The sequence below is a fragment of the Echeneis naucrates genome, chromosome 13 (assembly GCF_900963305.1).
Source record: "Echeneis naucrates chromosome 13, fEcheNa1.1, whole genome shotgun sequence".
NCBI lineage: Eukaryota > Metazoa > Chordata > Actinopteri > Carangiformes > Echeneidae > Echeneis > Echeneis naucrates.
In genome coordinates, this window is record NC_042523.1 from 12,952,481 (window position 1) to 12,969,298 (window position 16,818).

The 16,818-nt window shown below is 43.1% G+C and overlaps 1 protein-coding gene across 1 annotated transcript in view; it reads left to right on the top strand.

The window, feature by feature from the left end:
- The window catches only part of arhgap35a (Rho GTPase activating protein 35a), a 58,370-nt gene that overhangs the window by 24,862 nt on the left and 16,690 nt on the right, over positions 1 to 16,818 (top strand). Inside the window, exon 2 of the mRNA XM_029516898.1 lies at positions 11,076 to 14,922. Coding sequence (XP_029372758.1) covers positions 11,188 to 14,922 — 3,735 coding nt within the window. The 5' untranslated portion in view covers positions 11,076 to 11,187. The remainder of the gene's footprint in view (positions 1 to 11,075; positions 14,923 to 16,818) is intronic.

Here is a 16,818-nt window from a genome sequence, read left to right on the forward strand (position 1 = left end):
GTGACTGGGCTTCTTTCTTCGTCACCTCTTTCAAGGGAGCTGAGGTTTTACCAGAAGGTGACGTTTGTGCAAACCAATTATTAAACATGAAACCCATTGTATACCATTCACAGTGTCTTGTTAATTTTGTATTGCACTATACTTTCGGTTTGGCAACCTACAAAATCTACAAAGTACAGAAGCTGTAGCGCTTTCTCAGTGTTTTCCTTTCAATGTCTTTCATTGTTCATATGCATCAGATTGAAGATGTCCAGACACCTTTGCTCGTCATTGTTATGGTAATGAGAGTAATTTATGTGCTACAATATCAAGATAAGACAGAAAACACAAAAACACAACTACAGAAGATCCTTCTCTGTTGCAAAGTGTTTATCTCGCTATAGTAACAGCTGACCCTCACCCTGAAAGGCTGCACTCCTCACTCCTCTGTGCTGTATACAGCACCAACTGCACAGTGGACACAACTAAGTGACTCTCGGCAGGCATATCTCGGCCTTGGGCGTGAATAATGCTGCAGCTGCAGGCAGATCGGTGCAGAGCAGCAAAGTCTTGAGCTGTAATGGCGCTCTTGTGTCTGTCTGGAGACTGATTTAAAATGGATGACCAAGCATAACCCCTGTAACCCCTGGACTAGCTGCCCTAGAGCCTGTCAGCTTCTTCCACTCAGACTGCACAGGGAGCTCACAGATGACACCCCCACATGTTCAAACACAAGTGCTGTGAGAGGAGTAAAACAAGATATGTTAATATATGAATATTTAGACTGCAGGAATTTTACTGTAGTTAGTCCTGCTCACCACTTTTCCACCTCAGTTATTCTTCTCTACGTCTGGTCCATGACTTGTTACTGATTTTTAATATCAGTTATCATTAAAGACTATTAATCAGGAGAGGGAAAGAGGTTAATCATTTCCGTTATCACTACTTCTGCTTAAAACTTTATTTTCACTGCTAATATTTGCAAATGTACATTTATTGGTACCAGACACTAATCCTGCACTACATTTATATATTTTTGCCATTTTTATTGTACTTTCGCCTCCTGCTCTCGTTCTTTCACTTTCCCTCCAACCCCCTTTCCCTTTCCTCTCTTTCGCTCTTTCTCAACCCATAGGTCGAGGCAGATGGCTGCCCTCCCTGACTCTGGCTCTGTCTGAGCATTCTGCCTCCTAAAAGAAATTTTTCTTTGCTTCTGTCCCCAGATGTTTGCTCCTGGAAGGATTTGTTGTGTGTCTTCAACTCTGTTGTGATTTGGCACTATAAATAAATTAGATTTCATTAGATTTTTGATTTGACTGACTTTTCTGATTGTTCTAGTTGGGAGCTAAAAATGCATGGAAATGGTTTATTTGTGTTGCTCTCTATTGCCCCTGCATGAATTGCTCTTTGGTGGACTTTGCGGGAGAGTGAGGCTCTTTGAAAGAGTCAAAGTGGTAGAGAGTGGGGAGGAAGGTTTTGGGGAAAAGGCCTTTACAGCCATCTGCCTTTGTGCCAACAGTTTGTTTCTGTGGCAACCGGTAAAAAGTCATTATCTTTAATTGATGCTGTGGCAGGTTCAGGTGTTTTCAATTCTATCATTAGCCGTTTTGTCTCTCTGTGGTGACTCACCTGTCCTTGGCACTCATCCTTCACTTTACTCTGGGGCTCTTAATTTTTCTCCCCAGTGTGTCATCCTTTCTTTTAGCATGCTGTCTACCTTTCTTGTAGCTTCCTCACTGGCTTATTTAAGGTTCATGTTTATCACAAGCACTTGTCTCTCTCTGTAAGGTGCGTAACATGCGTGGCAATTCTACTGTACTGTCACATCAAGAAGAGAGTGAATGGATAACACAGTGACAGAGCAAAAAGCAATGAGAGGACAAATTAAAGAAGAAAATGTCAAGAACATTAACCTTGAATGGCAGCAATTACAACTGTGGGCAAGGTGGGGGCGCAAAGACGAAGAGAAAGTGGTTGTCGATTCTTGTTATTTATTTATTTATTTTTTTAACAGTGGCTTCTTCCTACCGTGTTGAAACTTGTCACTGGAAGAGCAAGAAGTGCAGATGAGTGATCATAAAGTAGCCCTGTCTGTGAACCATTAGCCAACCACAAGTGCAAGGCACTTACCAGAAGCTACTTGTGTTAACCTCCCCCTCTCTACCCGCAACGCTAACTCTCCTTCTCCCTCCCTCCCTGATCTCACCTCACTTGGCTCCATCCACGGCCTACAAAATTTTCATTCTTTTGTTTTGTTCTATTTCATCGGTCTCATATAGTGTGGAACTCCAAAGGTTGTGAAAGGTCACGTTCACTGATGAAAAATAATTTATTTTTCTTTGAGCCGCTCAAAATAAAAAACACAGTTTTGCCCCAGTGTCAAGTCTTCAAACACCATTTTTAGTTCTCAAATCTATTTCATAATAACAAGGTGTTTTTCACACTGCCACTCGCTCGGTCGATCAGATTGTGTGTGCAAAAACTGTCCAATTCAACAACAACAACAAAAAAAAAATTACACAAACAAAGGCAGTATTTTGATGTTATGTCTGCAGCCGTTGTTTGAATCTGGGCTGTGCCTTCAACTATGGGCGAGCTTGTCTAAACTAGTTGGCGGTGGAGAGTCCAGGCTTACCTTTTATTACTGCTGCTTGCGTTATTAGCCTTCTACAGGGCAGGGGAGGACTGTGAGGAATGACTTGCGATCTAAGTAGAAGTGGCATCTATTCAATAGTTAGTCTTATGCTACTGACAGGGTGTTATGATTTTATTAAGGATGCTGCTGCCCGGGACAGCCCATTAGCACGTAGGTCCCAAACATGACAACACGACAAGAGCCGACCACCCCAGTGATGTACTGTAGCTGCTGATATACAGCATTTTCACAGCTAACGCAGCTGAGACTAGTTTATATCATCTTCCATTTCCCTCTTGGTCCATCGTTGTTCCTTCAATTCTGTCATTTTCAGATTTAATTGGTCTCCAGATTCAGCAGCGCGTGAACATTTCTCTTGGCAGGGACGAGAGAAAAAAAATGTTTTATAAACTGTTTATTTAAACTTAAACAGAAAGCAGGCTCAGTTAGAGGGCATGTGTATGTGTGAGATGTGAACAGTCTGCATCTATGTTTGACCATATGGTGTAGGTGTAAGGTCACTGTTTTTATGTGTGCGAAAACCATCTGTCACCTACTAACAGTTTAGGCGATCTCTGGTTGATGTAAGATCTCCCTGTAGGGATCATAGCACCTGATTATATTCAGGCGGCAGGTTACACATCCAGATGGTAAGAGTTCAGTTCAGTAGTATCATCCTCATTGTCTGAGAATTGTTTATGGACTGACAAAATTCTATTTGTCTATTTGATATGTTATATTTGATATTCATTATTTTGGGGATGTGAATGAAATGCAAATATGCCTTTTGAAACCAAAGTCTCATGTTGCCCTGGCCTCCCCCTTCTGTCCTCCCATTACTCCTCCAAACCATAAAGCAGGATGTGCAAATGGCATGGGTGAATGCAGCCATATGCTTCACAATGGAAACTTTGTCAAAACAATGAAGGCGATGTGGCTGCAATCAAGTAATTGTTGCAATCAAGACTGTGCTGTGAGTTTAGTCTGGCCGTCACAATCTTCGCAGCAGTAGATAGAGTGATAAAAATTAAACTCCAGTGGCAGCAGCATCGCTCTGCGAGTGTGCACAGCTTTCCCGTTTCATTCACCATCTGGAAAACACACCCAGCACATCTATTACAAAACCGTTGTAGCTAAGGGTGAGCGCGCCTATGAAAATGGGATAATACTGACATTTACATGGAAGGTAGTGTCAGCCGTTAATCTGTCACTCACAAATCATCTCACTAATGTATTGAGGCATGAACATATACAACAGCTTTTTTTTCTTTGCTTGAGAACATTTTCCTCAAATTACATGTAGTAAGTATTGAAGGGGTCAGTATATCACATTTCTGAAATGAGACAAGAAGATGCATGCACACAGTTTGTCAAAACAGTTACACCACCACTCAGAATAGCAGGCCTTTTCTGGTGTATAACTGAGATCTGGGTTTAGAGACCCTCTTCATATTTTTTTGCCCATTTGCCTTTAGTGTTTGAGAGGACATTATATGGAGACAGGAACTGGGACAAACAGAAGGGGGGTGAGTATTTGTGGCCACATGCTATGCAACCTAACCAGGTGGCTACTGGGCCACCCATATTGCTGTTATATTTAATGAAAAAACTGCTATTCAGTGTGTGTGCGCCTAATTCTATGTCTGGACTAAATATCCTCTGCTGTTAATTGTATTGAATGGATTTGCAAATAGTCTACATCTGCTCATGTTGCGGTTGTTTGTTTATCCTGCTGTACCAAATTTGACTGGGAGGGCAGGACTACTGTATTAGATGTCTGAATGTGTGTATACAGTTGTGCTGATGCTGACAAGCCCTGTGGCAGGGGAGCAGGGATCAGATGCATGCTAATATCACTCTGATAGGGGCTGGGCTGTGAGGTGAGGTGCTGCTGCAGATGGCAGTGGAAGGAGCAAGTGCAAAGTAGCCTGTTCAAATAGCAAGAAGGGGAAATATTGGGAGAATTAGACAAGAGCCAAGGGCATTGAAAGAAATGAGGAGTAAGTCAGTTCATATTTGGCAAAAGGAATTAAGAGAGAGGGAGAAGACGGCCCCACAGATGAGCCTCTGTGCCAAAGAAAAACACTGGCTGTCTGTCTGCCTGGCCTTGCATGCAAAGCAACAGTTGTTGTTGTTGTTGTTGTTGTTAATGTCATGTAGCCTGGTGAAGAGAGAATTTCTGGAGCAAATGTTACCATGTTGCACAGAATGTCCTGAGATTGTGTTTGGGTGATAGTTTTTAGGTCCTGAAAAGGGTGTCAATTCAGAAGGTAAAATTGAATTAAAAGATAGAGAGAGACAGCATGTTTGGAGTGTCTGGTTTACAAATTAATTAAAATGACTGAAATTTAAAGAAAATTCACAGCAAACAGATTTTGAAGGTCACAAAGATGATGTTGAAGAAACACTGTTGCTTCTCACTTTTCACTTGCTTGCTGTCAGCATGGGAAGAAATGACCTTATCACTGAAAAAGGTATCATGCAGTGAATATGTGTGCTTGAGTGTGTGTGTGTGCAGGTTTGTGCACGTGGCAATGGATTTATGTGCTAGTAGTTCAAATTTATAGCTGTCATTGTCCATCTTTCTCGCACATTATATTTAGCTGTGCTATCAGTGAGGCCTTCTGGCACAGTTGAAAAGGTTAAACCACAGTTACACACTCCTCTTCTGCCCTCCCTGCTCTCTCCCTTCATTCTTCAGCCTGTCCATTCTTTCAAAATCCTTCCTCTATCTGACTTAAACCTTGCTCTTTTCTGTCCGCTCCTTGAACTGTTCAGTTATAGTCTCAAATTTCAAATTACTGTCTTCTCTGCCTCTTTCCTTCTGTCTTATTCTTGCGCTGATTGCTTTCATTCTCAATTGTCAAGTGTTTGTTTATGGTCTTTGTCTCTCTTATGGCTTATTTCTGCTCTTATCCTACATCCTTCCTTCCTCTGTCTGTCCGTTTGCCCCTCTCCTCAGGGGGTCTATCAGTAGCAAGCGCTCTATCTCTGCAGTGCCAGGCAGTGGGAGGAAGTGGAAGTGATCTTATAGCTGACGGTGTACATGGTAGTAGTTACTAAAGGCTATAAAGCTGTAACATTTACAACATAGGTGCAGCAAATATAGTAATAATAATAAGTAATATACATTGTGTGTGAAATTGTGCAATATTAGACAGTGTGGAATGAAGTTCTTCATAGCCACACTAAATGTGTGTTTCTGTGTCATCATGACTGTGTTCAGTGTGCAGTATAATAGAGCAGCCGCGTGGGGATTTGTTGTTTCATGTAGTTATATCACCATGCCATCAGATCATGCAAATGCCCAGGCTACACCACTTGTGATCTTGCAAATGGGAAGATGCAAATAGCCGTAGCTAATCCACAGAGTGTCCATAATCCTGGTCCAGGACCTGGATATGTGATGGTTTTTTCGGTTGTTACATTAATGTTTCTGTGTTGTTGCACTGGTTTTCTCTTGCATGTGAAAAATATAATGCTAAAAGTCTCTTTACTTGGAAAATATAGGTGGATTAATTCAGACTGTGCTTAGTTTTTGTGGTCTATGTATTTTCATATTGCAGGAATAATTCATCACTGTTGGATTTCTTGTGTTTTTTTTTATTTGTGTATTGTGTATTATGCCTTGCCACATGCGAAATGCATTCGCAATGGTGTCAATGCAGTGTTTGTGTTTGCTGTTGGTGTGTGAACATAAACTGGGAATGATAATGGCAAGGGAGTTTGCATATCCAATCCGATGAGTGATAGATATGTTGTGTTTGTGAAAGAGACAAATTGCTTCTGTTTTTAGTGGATCCATTCAATCCGAGGAACCACAGAGCATTTAATGTAAAGTGCTTTGAATGTGGTGGTTGGGGGCATTTATGTAAAGATCCATTTATTTGAATAATTGCATATGTCTGCTTCTCTGGTTTCACATTATGTATTTCCATTATGTTGTTTTGGAGTCCCCAGTCACCCCCCCTCTGTATTTGGTATGTTCATCCATACTCCAGTGTCCGGTGAGAGAGCTTAGCAGGAAGTGGTATCAGTGCACTGCCTCCACCCACCCACAGCTCAGCCCTCTGCCCGTGACCCCAGTTTCTTACTAACGGACAACAAGACTTCAGAGAGGTTGAAAAGAAGGGACGAAAGAGAAGTGTGAAAGAGGCTGAGGGAGATGGTGTTAAAAAAAATCTTGGCAGATGGGAATGGGAAATCTATGAAAATTATGTTGTGGGTGAGAGCATGAGAGAGAAGACCTGGTTGCAGACTTGCATCTGGCAGGAGTGAAAAGCAGAGGGAAAACATTTTTTGTTGTACTAAAATGAAGGGAGGCCCAGTCCATCTTGTATCTTAGAGAATAAGGGAGAGTGAGTTTCTCCCTGCTGCCTTTCTGTCATCATCATCAGCATTACACAGCTTCATGACTATTTCATGACCTTTGTTTCTGTCAACTCCCAGCCTTCCTGAGTGTGTAATACAGTACAACAGAGAGCCTTACTGGTGAATGGTGCAATTGGGCTTCCTTGTTTTTCCTCATTTAGGAGTTTTCACTATGAGCTGTGTGGCGGATACCTTTGGCACTGTGTTAAGGAAAACCATAGAGATCATCCCAAAACTGTCCTTTCTATATCGAATATATATATTCACGCTCTCATTTTGATTATCTTCGAAATACTTTATGTTCGTTGTCTCCAAATAATATTCATGTAATCTGCATCACATGGTATACTCCTGAGTCCTTGTTACACTTATAGTTAGAACTCAGGCCAATGTATCAAAACTGTTTTTTTTTTTTGTTTTTTGTTTTTTTTTTTTGGTATATGCACTTACAGTTACTTCCAGCTCCCTGGCCGTGCTCCATTGCTAACTTCTCTTAACTTTGTAATGAAAGGAATGCATGCAGTGCATTAAAGATACAGGGTCTCTCTTCATGGGCAGTGAACACAGCCTCTTCCCTGCTGCCCTTTGTAGCACGTGTTATGCTGAACTTCACGCGCTGCAGCCCCAGCGTTAGCTTCAGCCTGCACTTCAGTACCCTACAGATGCATCCTATCCCCTCGTCAGCCTTACCACACCCTACCCCTGTTGGCTGCGGGGATTCCAATATGCAGCTCACATGATGCAGGTCACTGACCCCTCTCCCCTTCCTCTCTATACCATCATCCTCTCTGCGTGCACTAACTTCCCAACCCATATCTCCTCCCCCAATCTTTTCCACTCCTTCCTGCATTTTTTTTTTACCTCCTCCTATTTTCTACTCCTCTCCTTTTCTGCTTATCCTCATGTTTCAGGGTCAGAGGCAGATGCAACGCAGCCCCTAACCTATCACTGCCTTAGCCCTAAACAGCCCTGGGCCTTGAGACAATGGTATGTAGCTGGACATGCGCACCAGACACCAGGCCTCAGGGTGAACTGGGAGACTGGCTGCCTGACTGCTCTGCAAGTTGATTGCTGCACTGAGGCTTTTCCAGCACAGGCTGTTGCAACAAGCTTAGTGTGTGTGTGGTTTTATATTCTTGTTTCTGGCAGTTTGGGTTGGGCACAGCAGTCTCTGCTACTGTTTTTTTTTTTTTTTTTTTTAAGCCACTGAATTCACTGAATTCAGAGCTATTTTGTTTGCAATTCCCTTTGAGGTTATTGGAAACTGCCTCTTTGTCATATATGCACACATCGAACCTGCACTCTAGTGCAGTAATATGTTTGTTGACTGTCTCGAAATGTGTATGGACATGTAAATTCCCACACGCTGTGCACACAACGGAAAAGATAGGTGGGGTCAGCGAGGCAGATGTTAGCAAAGCATCTATGAGTGCACTGAGTCTGGCTTGCCTCCAGCTCTATATGGACTTGTGTGGAGTGCTTGACTTTATTTAATCCAGGCACTGTCACAACTGGTTGCTAATGACCTATTTCACACATGACACAGTGATCACCATGACGTTACATAGGATGAAATCTGAGTAGTTTTTGCATGTCTGTATATGCGCATGCATGTGTGCATTTTTATGTTTTCATGTTGGTCATTTGTGCTAATGTGGATCAACACCATGACTTCCATAGTTAATGTAACACCCTCTGTCAGCTCAGTAGGCAGCTGCTTCATACATGTCACAACAGTTCACTCTGTGCAGAGATGCTGTTCACAGCAACCTTTGAAAGATCAGCGCTCACAAACCGATCCGAATTCTCTCTTAGGTTAATATGTGTTTCCATACATAATATGTGTGGTGAAAAAAATATATGTCACAATACAGTACAATACAGTAAATGACATCTGCCAAACGTATTTGTGAGCGTACCACACTGAAAAGACAGCAGTTATTTAGGAACAACGTGTGGTTATCAGTGGCAATCTTATCAAATACATGTAAAATGTAATCTTTAATTTTTATGCCCGTGAACTCATCTCTTTGTAGAACAGAAGGGGATCATGTAGATACAATATAAAGAAACATATAAATATAAAGAAAGATGATTAGCAGGCTGGATACATGTTCCGTTCAGTGGACCATATCCAGGAGCAGCACGTCATGTTTTTTTATGGCTGATTGTAGTGGAAGCAGTCTGCACTGTAATGTGAACATTGCAAGACAAAGACACAGGTGTGTTTTTAACCTGCTGACTATCGTCTATCGACTCCACACCTGCAGTTCTTCTCATCTAGTCAAGGCTGTATAAACCCAGCGGTGCTTTAACTATTTACATACAAGCTAATACACACATGAGCAATAAGAGCGTTTATGAAAAAAAGTACAGAAAGAAAAAGGCATGAGTTAACCAGCTCATGAACCAATCTGACTGTATACACCAGAAAGTCAGGTTGTGCAGAACACACCCCACGCTATATTATTGAAGGGAGATTGGGTCTTTGTCTGCACCTTGATACATCTTTAATGCATACTTCCGCTACAAATATCAAAACACAAGGCATTCTTTTTGATATTCATTCCTTTTTCTGCTGGCACTTGGTGTTATACCTGCTGAAACGCAGGGGAGGTCTTGGCTCTGTAGTGTTAATTCATTACCAGATTTAGAATTTTTTATTTTATTTTCTTTGACAAACTCATTGTTCTAAAGCTTTTGGTATAAGTCCCAGTTTTGAACTTTGATTAGTTGCACTCGACTTTTCAAATGAAAGTCAGAAATATACACTATATGGATTAGTTGAGAAGTGGTGATTGTGGGGTTGACTTATCTACAGTGTTTTTCAGTGTAGTGAGTTTCTTCTCCTCCCCTTTCCAGTTCATTGTCTCACCCTTTGGTGGAGCAGTGTAAGACTTTGAAGTTCATCTTTGCGCATCCACAGTTCTGTGTTGTCTGACAAACTCAATTCAGCAGCAACGGAAGCTTTGTCTGCTTTTGTGCTCTCTGTCAAAGAGCTATTCATGATTAATAGTGGGTTTAATGTCTGTTTTACTACATTAACGCCTCAGTTATGACATGGAGGCAGTGGTCTCATATTGCATATCTCTGTACTGGCTGTCTTGCGGTATTTTCTAAGATTTTCATTCCTTACAAATTGTGCTATCTAACATGGCGATTCTATTAAAAGGTGTCCCTACACCCATTACCTTGTTTTTAGGTCTGATCTACTACTACTACCTATATAAATTATACTGGTCAACTGAGCCTCCATGTTTGGTATATGACTGTCTGAAGCCAAATTGTAGCATCTAATGTAGGTAAATATGTGCAGACATTTGTAATGGTACATCAGCCAACTCTGATCTGTTTGCAGGGTACTACTGGGTGAGGAACATAGGAAAACATGTTTTTGGTGGAGATGAGTCAGCCAACAGGCAGTGCAGCCTTTTAAATGCAGATGGATTTCCCTAGTTGGCCAATTAGTAACTTCAGCTCTGGAACATTTATCTGCTTTCATCTTCTTGTGTTTGTCTTTAATTTAGGGTGCATGGCACTTAGTTTGCCGGTTTTTCAAAAGTACTTGGTAGTGCATGTGTGAAAGTGTTTGCACACATGCAGTGGTTGCATTGAGTCTCTTTTCTACAATCTAGTGAAGACGCCACACAAGTTTATTCTACTGCTGCTGGCAACAAGACGATCAACCATATTGTTAGATGTGAGATGATAAGCCAAAACATACAGAGTCTAAAATAACATTGGAATGAAATGTGGAAGGGACCAGTTTAAGCAGTGCAGCACTGGCAGGGTTAAAATTAAATTAGTTAAATGTGGGAAAATGGCTTTTATTCTGCTACAGGTGGATTAAGTAACGTGCAGAATTCCAGCAGCTTTGACTCTGACCTCAATCTTTTCAGGAAACATTCAGTGGAGAAATAGGATCACAGATTAAACCTTATTAACAGCACATAGGCACACAGTAAGAATTCAGATGGGGAACACAATAGCTCTCTAATAATAAAACTTGTCACTGGAATTAATTTTTTCTTCTTTTTATGTATTTTGTCCAGATTCATATCTTATTGTTCTTTCGCTCTCTGTCTTGCAGGCCCAGACCCCAGCCCAGTGAGCTTCCCTTGCATGGAAACTCTCCTTCTTTGGCAGCCTTCTCCTCTCCCTAGAGTTAGTGGCCAGCATGGCAGGATGAGCCTCTGCCAGCGATGATGATGGCCAAAAAGCAAGATGTCCGGGCACCCACCTACAACCTGGTTGTGGTTGGGCTGTCCGGGACGGAGAAGGAGAAAGGCCAGTGTGGCGTGGGCAAGTCCTGCCTGTGTAACCGCTTTGTCCGGCCAAGTGCAGATGACTTCTACCTAGACCATACCTCGGTTCTCAGCACCAGTGACTTCGGAGGCCGTGTGGTCAATAATGACCACTTTCTGTTCTGGGGAGAGGCTGGCAGGACAATGGAGGAGGGACCAGAATGCCGTATGAATGTGGTCGAGCAGACAGAGTTCATTGATGATCAGACCTTCCAGCCACACCGTAGCACGGCACTCCAGCCTTACATTAAAAGAGCAGCTTCCACCAAGCTGGCTTCGGCTGAGAAGCTCATGTACTTTTGCACAGATCAGCTGGGGCTGGAGCAGGACTTTGAGCAGAAACAGATGCCGGAAGGCAAGCTTATGGTGGATGGCTTCTTACTTTGCGTGGATGTCAGCAGGGGTATGAATCGTAGCTTTGAAGACCAGATGAAGTTTGTCACCAACCTGTACAACCAGTTAGCCAAAACGAAGAAACCTGTGGTACTGGTTCTTACCAAATGTGATGAAGGAGTTGAGCGCTATATAAAGGACTCACACACCTTTGCCCTAACCAAGAAGAACCTGCAGGTTGTGGAAACATCAGCACGCTCTAATGTCAATGTTGACCTAGCTTTTCTTACACTGGTTCAGTTAATAGACAAGGGTAGGGGGAAGCCCAAAATTATCCCTTACTTTGAGGCACTGAAACAGCAGAGTCAACAAATTGCCTCAGCCAAAGACCGCTATGAGTGGCTGGTGAACCGAATTGTGAAGAACCACAATGAGACATGGCCCGCAGTCAGTCGCCGCATGCAGTCTGCCCCTGAATACAAGGACTATGTTTTTCTTGAGGGGACAGCTAAAGCCAAGAAGCTCTTTCAGCAGCATGTGCATAGACTTAAACAAGAGCATATAGAAAAACGCAGGAAGGCCTATCTATCTACTCTACCACAGGCCCTATCTGTGCTGTTACCAGAGTTGGATGAGATTGACCATCTGAGCTGGTCTGGAGTTCAGAAAGTCCTTGAGACAAAGAGAGATTTCTCTCAATGGTTTGTAGTGTTAGATGACACCCCTTGGGAAACTACGCCACACATTGATAACATGGAGGATGATCGAATCCCTCAGGACCTTCTGGAGACTCCTGCTGCTGAAACCATCTATGAAACTCACCTGGAGCAACTGAGAAATGAGCGTAAACGGGCAGAGATGAGATGGGAGTTCAAGGAGAAGTTAAGTGTCTCTCCTTTCATCACACCAGGGAAACCCTGGGAGGAGGCTCGAAGCTTTATCATGAATGAAGATTTCTACCAGTGGCTGGATGAGGCTGAATATCTGGACATCTACAACAAACACCAGAAGGAAATAATTGACCGAGCCAAAGAGGACTTTCAGGAATTGCTTCTTGAATACTCTGAGCTCTTTTATGAGCTAGAAGTGGATGCAAAGCCAAGTAAAGAGAAGATGGGAGCCATTCAAGAGGTGTTAGGGGAGGAACAAAGGTTTAAAGCCCTGCAGAAGCTGCAGGCAGAAAGGGATGCCCTGGTATTGAAACATATCCACTTTGTGTACCACCCCACCAAAGACACTTGTCCCAATAACCCCCACTGCGTAGACAGTAAGATAGAGCAGATACTGGCCTCCACATTCCCCACCCGCTACCCATCATCAGATAGTTCCAGACTGGAGGGGGGAAGGGCTGAACGGATTAATCTTGTCATCTTAGGTAAAGATGGGCTAGCCAGAGAGATGGCAAACGAGATAAGGGCCTTGTGCACCTGTGATGACCGGTACATGTTAGATGGCAGGATGTATGAGTTAACTCTTCGTCCCATTGAGGGCAACGTACGCCTGCCAGTTAATTCCTTCCACACGCCAACCTTTACACCCCACGGGTGTCTGTGCTTGTATAACTCAAAGGAATCCCTCTCGTATGTAGTTGAGAGTATAGAAAAGCTTAGGGAGTCAACCATAAGCAGAAGGGAAAGGGAAAACAGCTTAGCGCAACTCCCGCTGTCCCTCCTTTTGGTCACTAAGCGGGGGGTGGGATCCATAGGAGATATTGGTGGGGAAACAGCACAGACTCTTATCCAACAAGGACAGCAGGTTGCTGGAAAGCTTCAGTGTTCATACCTTGACCCTGCCTCTCCAGGTATGGGTTATACTCGCAGTGTCAGTGAGAAACAGATCAACCAGATGCTGAAGGGACTCTTAGAATCACGCAGAAGCATAGGGAGCAGCTCCCCGCCTTTGCCCCCTTCATCCTCTGCCTTCAGAGACTCTCAGTCCCAGTCAGTACTAGAGGCAGACCTGAGGATAGTCATGTGTCTGATGTGTGGAGACACATATGACTTAGACCAGCTTCTGGCACCCTTCCTGTTGCCCCAGCATTGTCGCCCGGCCTCTACCCTTAGCAGTGGCACCTCTGTTCTGCTGGATCTTAGCATAGGAGGTCATAGGCAGAATATTGAGCTGTCAATACTGTCTTTCCATTCTTCATTCTCCCTCCGCAAGACCAAACTAGTCCACGGTTACATTGCAGTTTACTCTGCCCGCCGCAAGGCCTCCATGGAGACATTGTGTGCTTTCCTGTGTGAAGTCCAAGACATCATCCCAGTCCAGCTGCTAGCGGTAGGGGAGAGCCAGATGGAGCTAACAGACTCAGAGTCAGCTAAGGAGCAGGTCAGTCAGGGAGAGGAACTAGCCCATGAAATCGAGGCCAGGTTTAATACAGTAATATGTGGACATGGTGGGGTAGTAGGAGGGCTTCATAAGATAGACCTTTTCCAACCATTCCTCAAAGAGGTGGTAGAAAAGCGAACTATTGTTGAAGCCACACACATGTATGATCATGTGGCTGAGGCATGTACCAACGAGAGCACCAGCCCTCGCTGTGGCTCCCCTAGTCCAGTTAACATTCTTATGGACTCAGAGGATGATATCGACCCATCCCCACCTTATCCTACCCTCAGGGAGGACAGCCTGAGTTCTCACCTTGGAAGCTTCAAACTACCAGATTTAGATTCAAGTGACACATTCTCTGTTATTTCTGAGCTTAGCACCTTTGAGAGCAAGCTTAACAACAAGGTTCCTCCTCAAGTGAAGCCCAAACCTGTCCGTAAAGTCAATCTCAGCCCCTACATGGACCAGCAAGGTGGCAGCAATCGCCGCTCCTTGCCACAGGCTGTCACCTGGGCTCCAGGTAGCGATGGTGGCTACGACCCCTCAGACTATGCAGAGCCTATGGATGCTGTGAGCAAACCCCGACCCACAGAAGAGGAGAATATTTACTCTGTCCCTCATGACAGCACACAGGGAAAGATTATCACCATTCGCAATGCCAACAAAGGTCACTCAAATGGGAGTGCTGGGGGAAATGGATCGGACAGTGAGGCTGACAGTAGCTCACTGGAGCGCAAAAGAAAATTGTCCGCCATTGGTGTAAAACCTAAGCTTTACAGAGACAGATCCAAACGTCTTGGAAAGTTCAGCAGTTTTAGGACCAGCTTCTCCATAGGCAGTGATGATGAGATGGTGGGTCCACCCAAGGCAAGCCAGGATGATTTAGGAGCTCAGAAGGACAACTTGATTGAGGAGAGTGAGGACCCCAAACGGAGGAATATCCTGAAAAGCCTGCGCAGAAATACAAAGGTTTGTGCTTATTTTTCTACATTTAAATTAAATATGAATGAAATATGGGGTAAATTGGTTAATATGTCTGAGTTATGGTACAGTGTGTATATATATATATATATATATATATGTGTGTGTGTGTGTGTGTGTGTGTGTGTGTGTGTGTGTGTGTGTGTGTATATGTATGTATGTGTTAAAAAATAGACACCTGAGCACTTGAGGTTTCTGGCACTGTCACCATTCTTCTGGACATCAGGTGGTGTTAGTAGTATGTGCTGGAGCCACTCCCTCAGCTTGGGTATCACAACCAGTGTCCTGATTACCAAAGAGACTACTGTTATTCACCCACTTTATTTTTTTCTTGCTCTCATTCAACCTTTGCTATTTCTCTAGCTCCTCATGTTCCTTCTTCCCAATGTTGCTGTTGGGATTGCTACATCCATCATTACACTTGGTTAACCATCATGTCTTTTTCTGATTCTTATACGTGCTTGGTCATATTGTGACCATAGGACTTCCAGCCCACAGTCAGTACAGATGTTTCTGTAAAATTGCCAGCCACTTGGTAATGGAATTTAATGCTTACTAGGATCTTACACCCTACTGTTATCTGCTGGAGTGTCTCAGGTGCATATTTGTGCTCAGGGCTTGTTCTTGTGCTGCCATTATTAGATGCCTTTCAGTCCTGCCTCTTATACTGATCTTATACAGATACTGATCAAATTTTTGTATCTGTCACTTATTATATCTTCCATTGGTACATGCTGTGGGGGGGTTTGTCCTCCTATGGAGGCTCCTCCTGCTGTTTCTTCGCCTGCCCATCAGGTTTCTGTTGCCAGAAGTATTCGCTAAGCAGTTCATCACTTGGGGGAATCTTCCTGAACTACTCATGAATCTTTGTTGCTTTATCCTAGTAGTGGGATAGTGGCTTTGATAGTGTATGCTAAACAGAAGGAAGGAGGTCAAGGATTGCTGAGTGCCAGAGTGCTGGAGTTGAGGTGAAACCCTTAATGCATTGGGAGGAGCTTCATTGTGTTAATTATTATTATAATGACAGAGTGTAGGTGTTGAGTTTCGACTCTGCTGTTCCCATTCAGCAGCAATTTCTCTACGTCACTTACTTTGTGTAGATACTTGGCTGTGGCTACCTTCCTTATTCATAGTTCCCATTTGTTTTCGGGATCCCAAGGTACCATCTATCTGTCCACAATATCTGCTATGTTGGATCCTGGCAATTCAATCCCTTTAGTTTAGTCAATCACCTGATTCCCAACCAAAGCTTAAAAAACATAATTTTGTGAATTGTATTTGAAATTTTGTCTATGCAATCATGCAATATGTATGAACATGTATTTGTTTGTGGACAGAATGGCTACAATGTCCAAATCCCCAGAATAATTGGTGCTTGGCTGAGATTCAATACCTATTTGCTTTGGTGGATAACTCTGTTAATCGCTAACTATGAGGAATACCAAATGAGGTCAGTATAATGGCTCCACTTTCAGGTTCTGAACTCACTGAAAACATTCTTCCTCTGAAAGCATGTCTGCCACATTTTTTCTCTGTCTGCTCTTCAAACTTGCCAAATTATGAGAGGAAAGAGAGAAAAAATCCAGTCACTAAACTTCAGAAAGTCTTAATGAATAGGGAGCGAGGTCCAGTATACAATGTGCTGTTTTATCTGCTCATGCACATGCCTACTTTGATGCATCAGGTTTCCCTCTTTACAAGAGCTAACATAATAAAGCTTGACATTTATTTCACAAAAATTTTGAAAGCATTAACGTCCATCCTGTAACTCTTATTATAAGCAGCACATGAAGTGAAATTAAGACCAATGTAATCTCAGCACCATAACTGCCAACACCCCTGCTGTTCAGGAAATTATAGCAATAAAATGGAGAAACTCTCAAC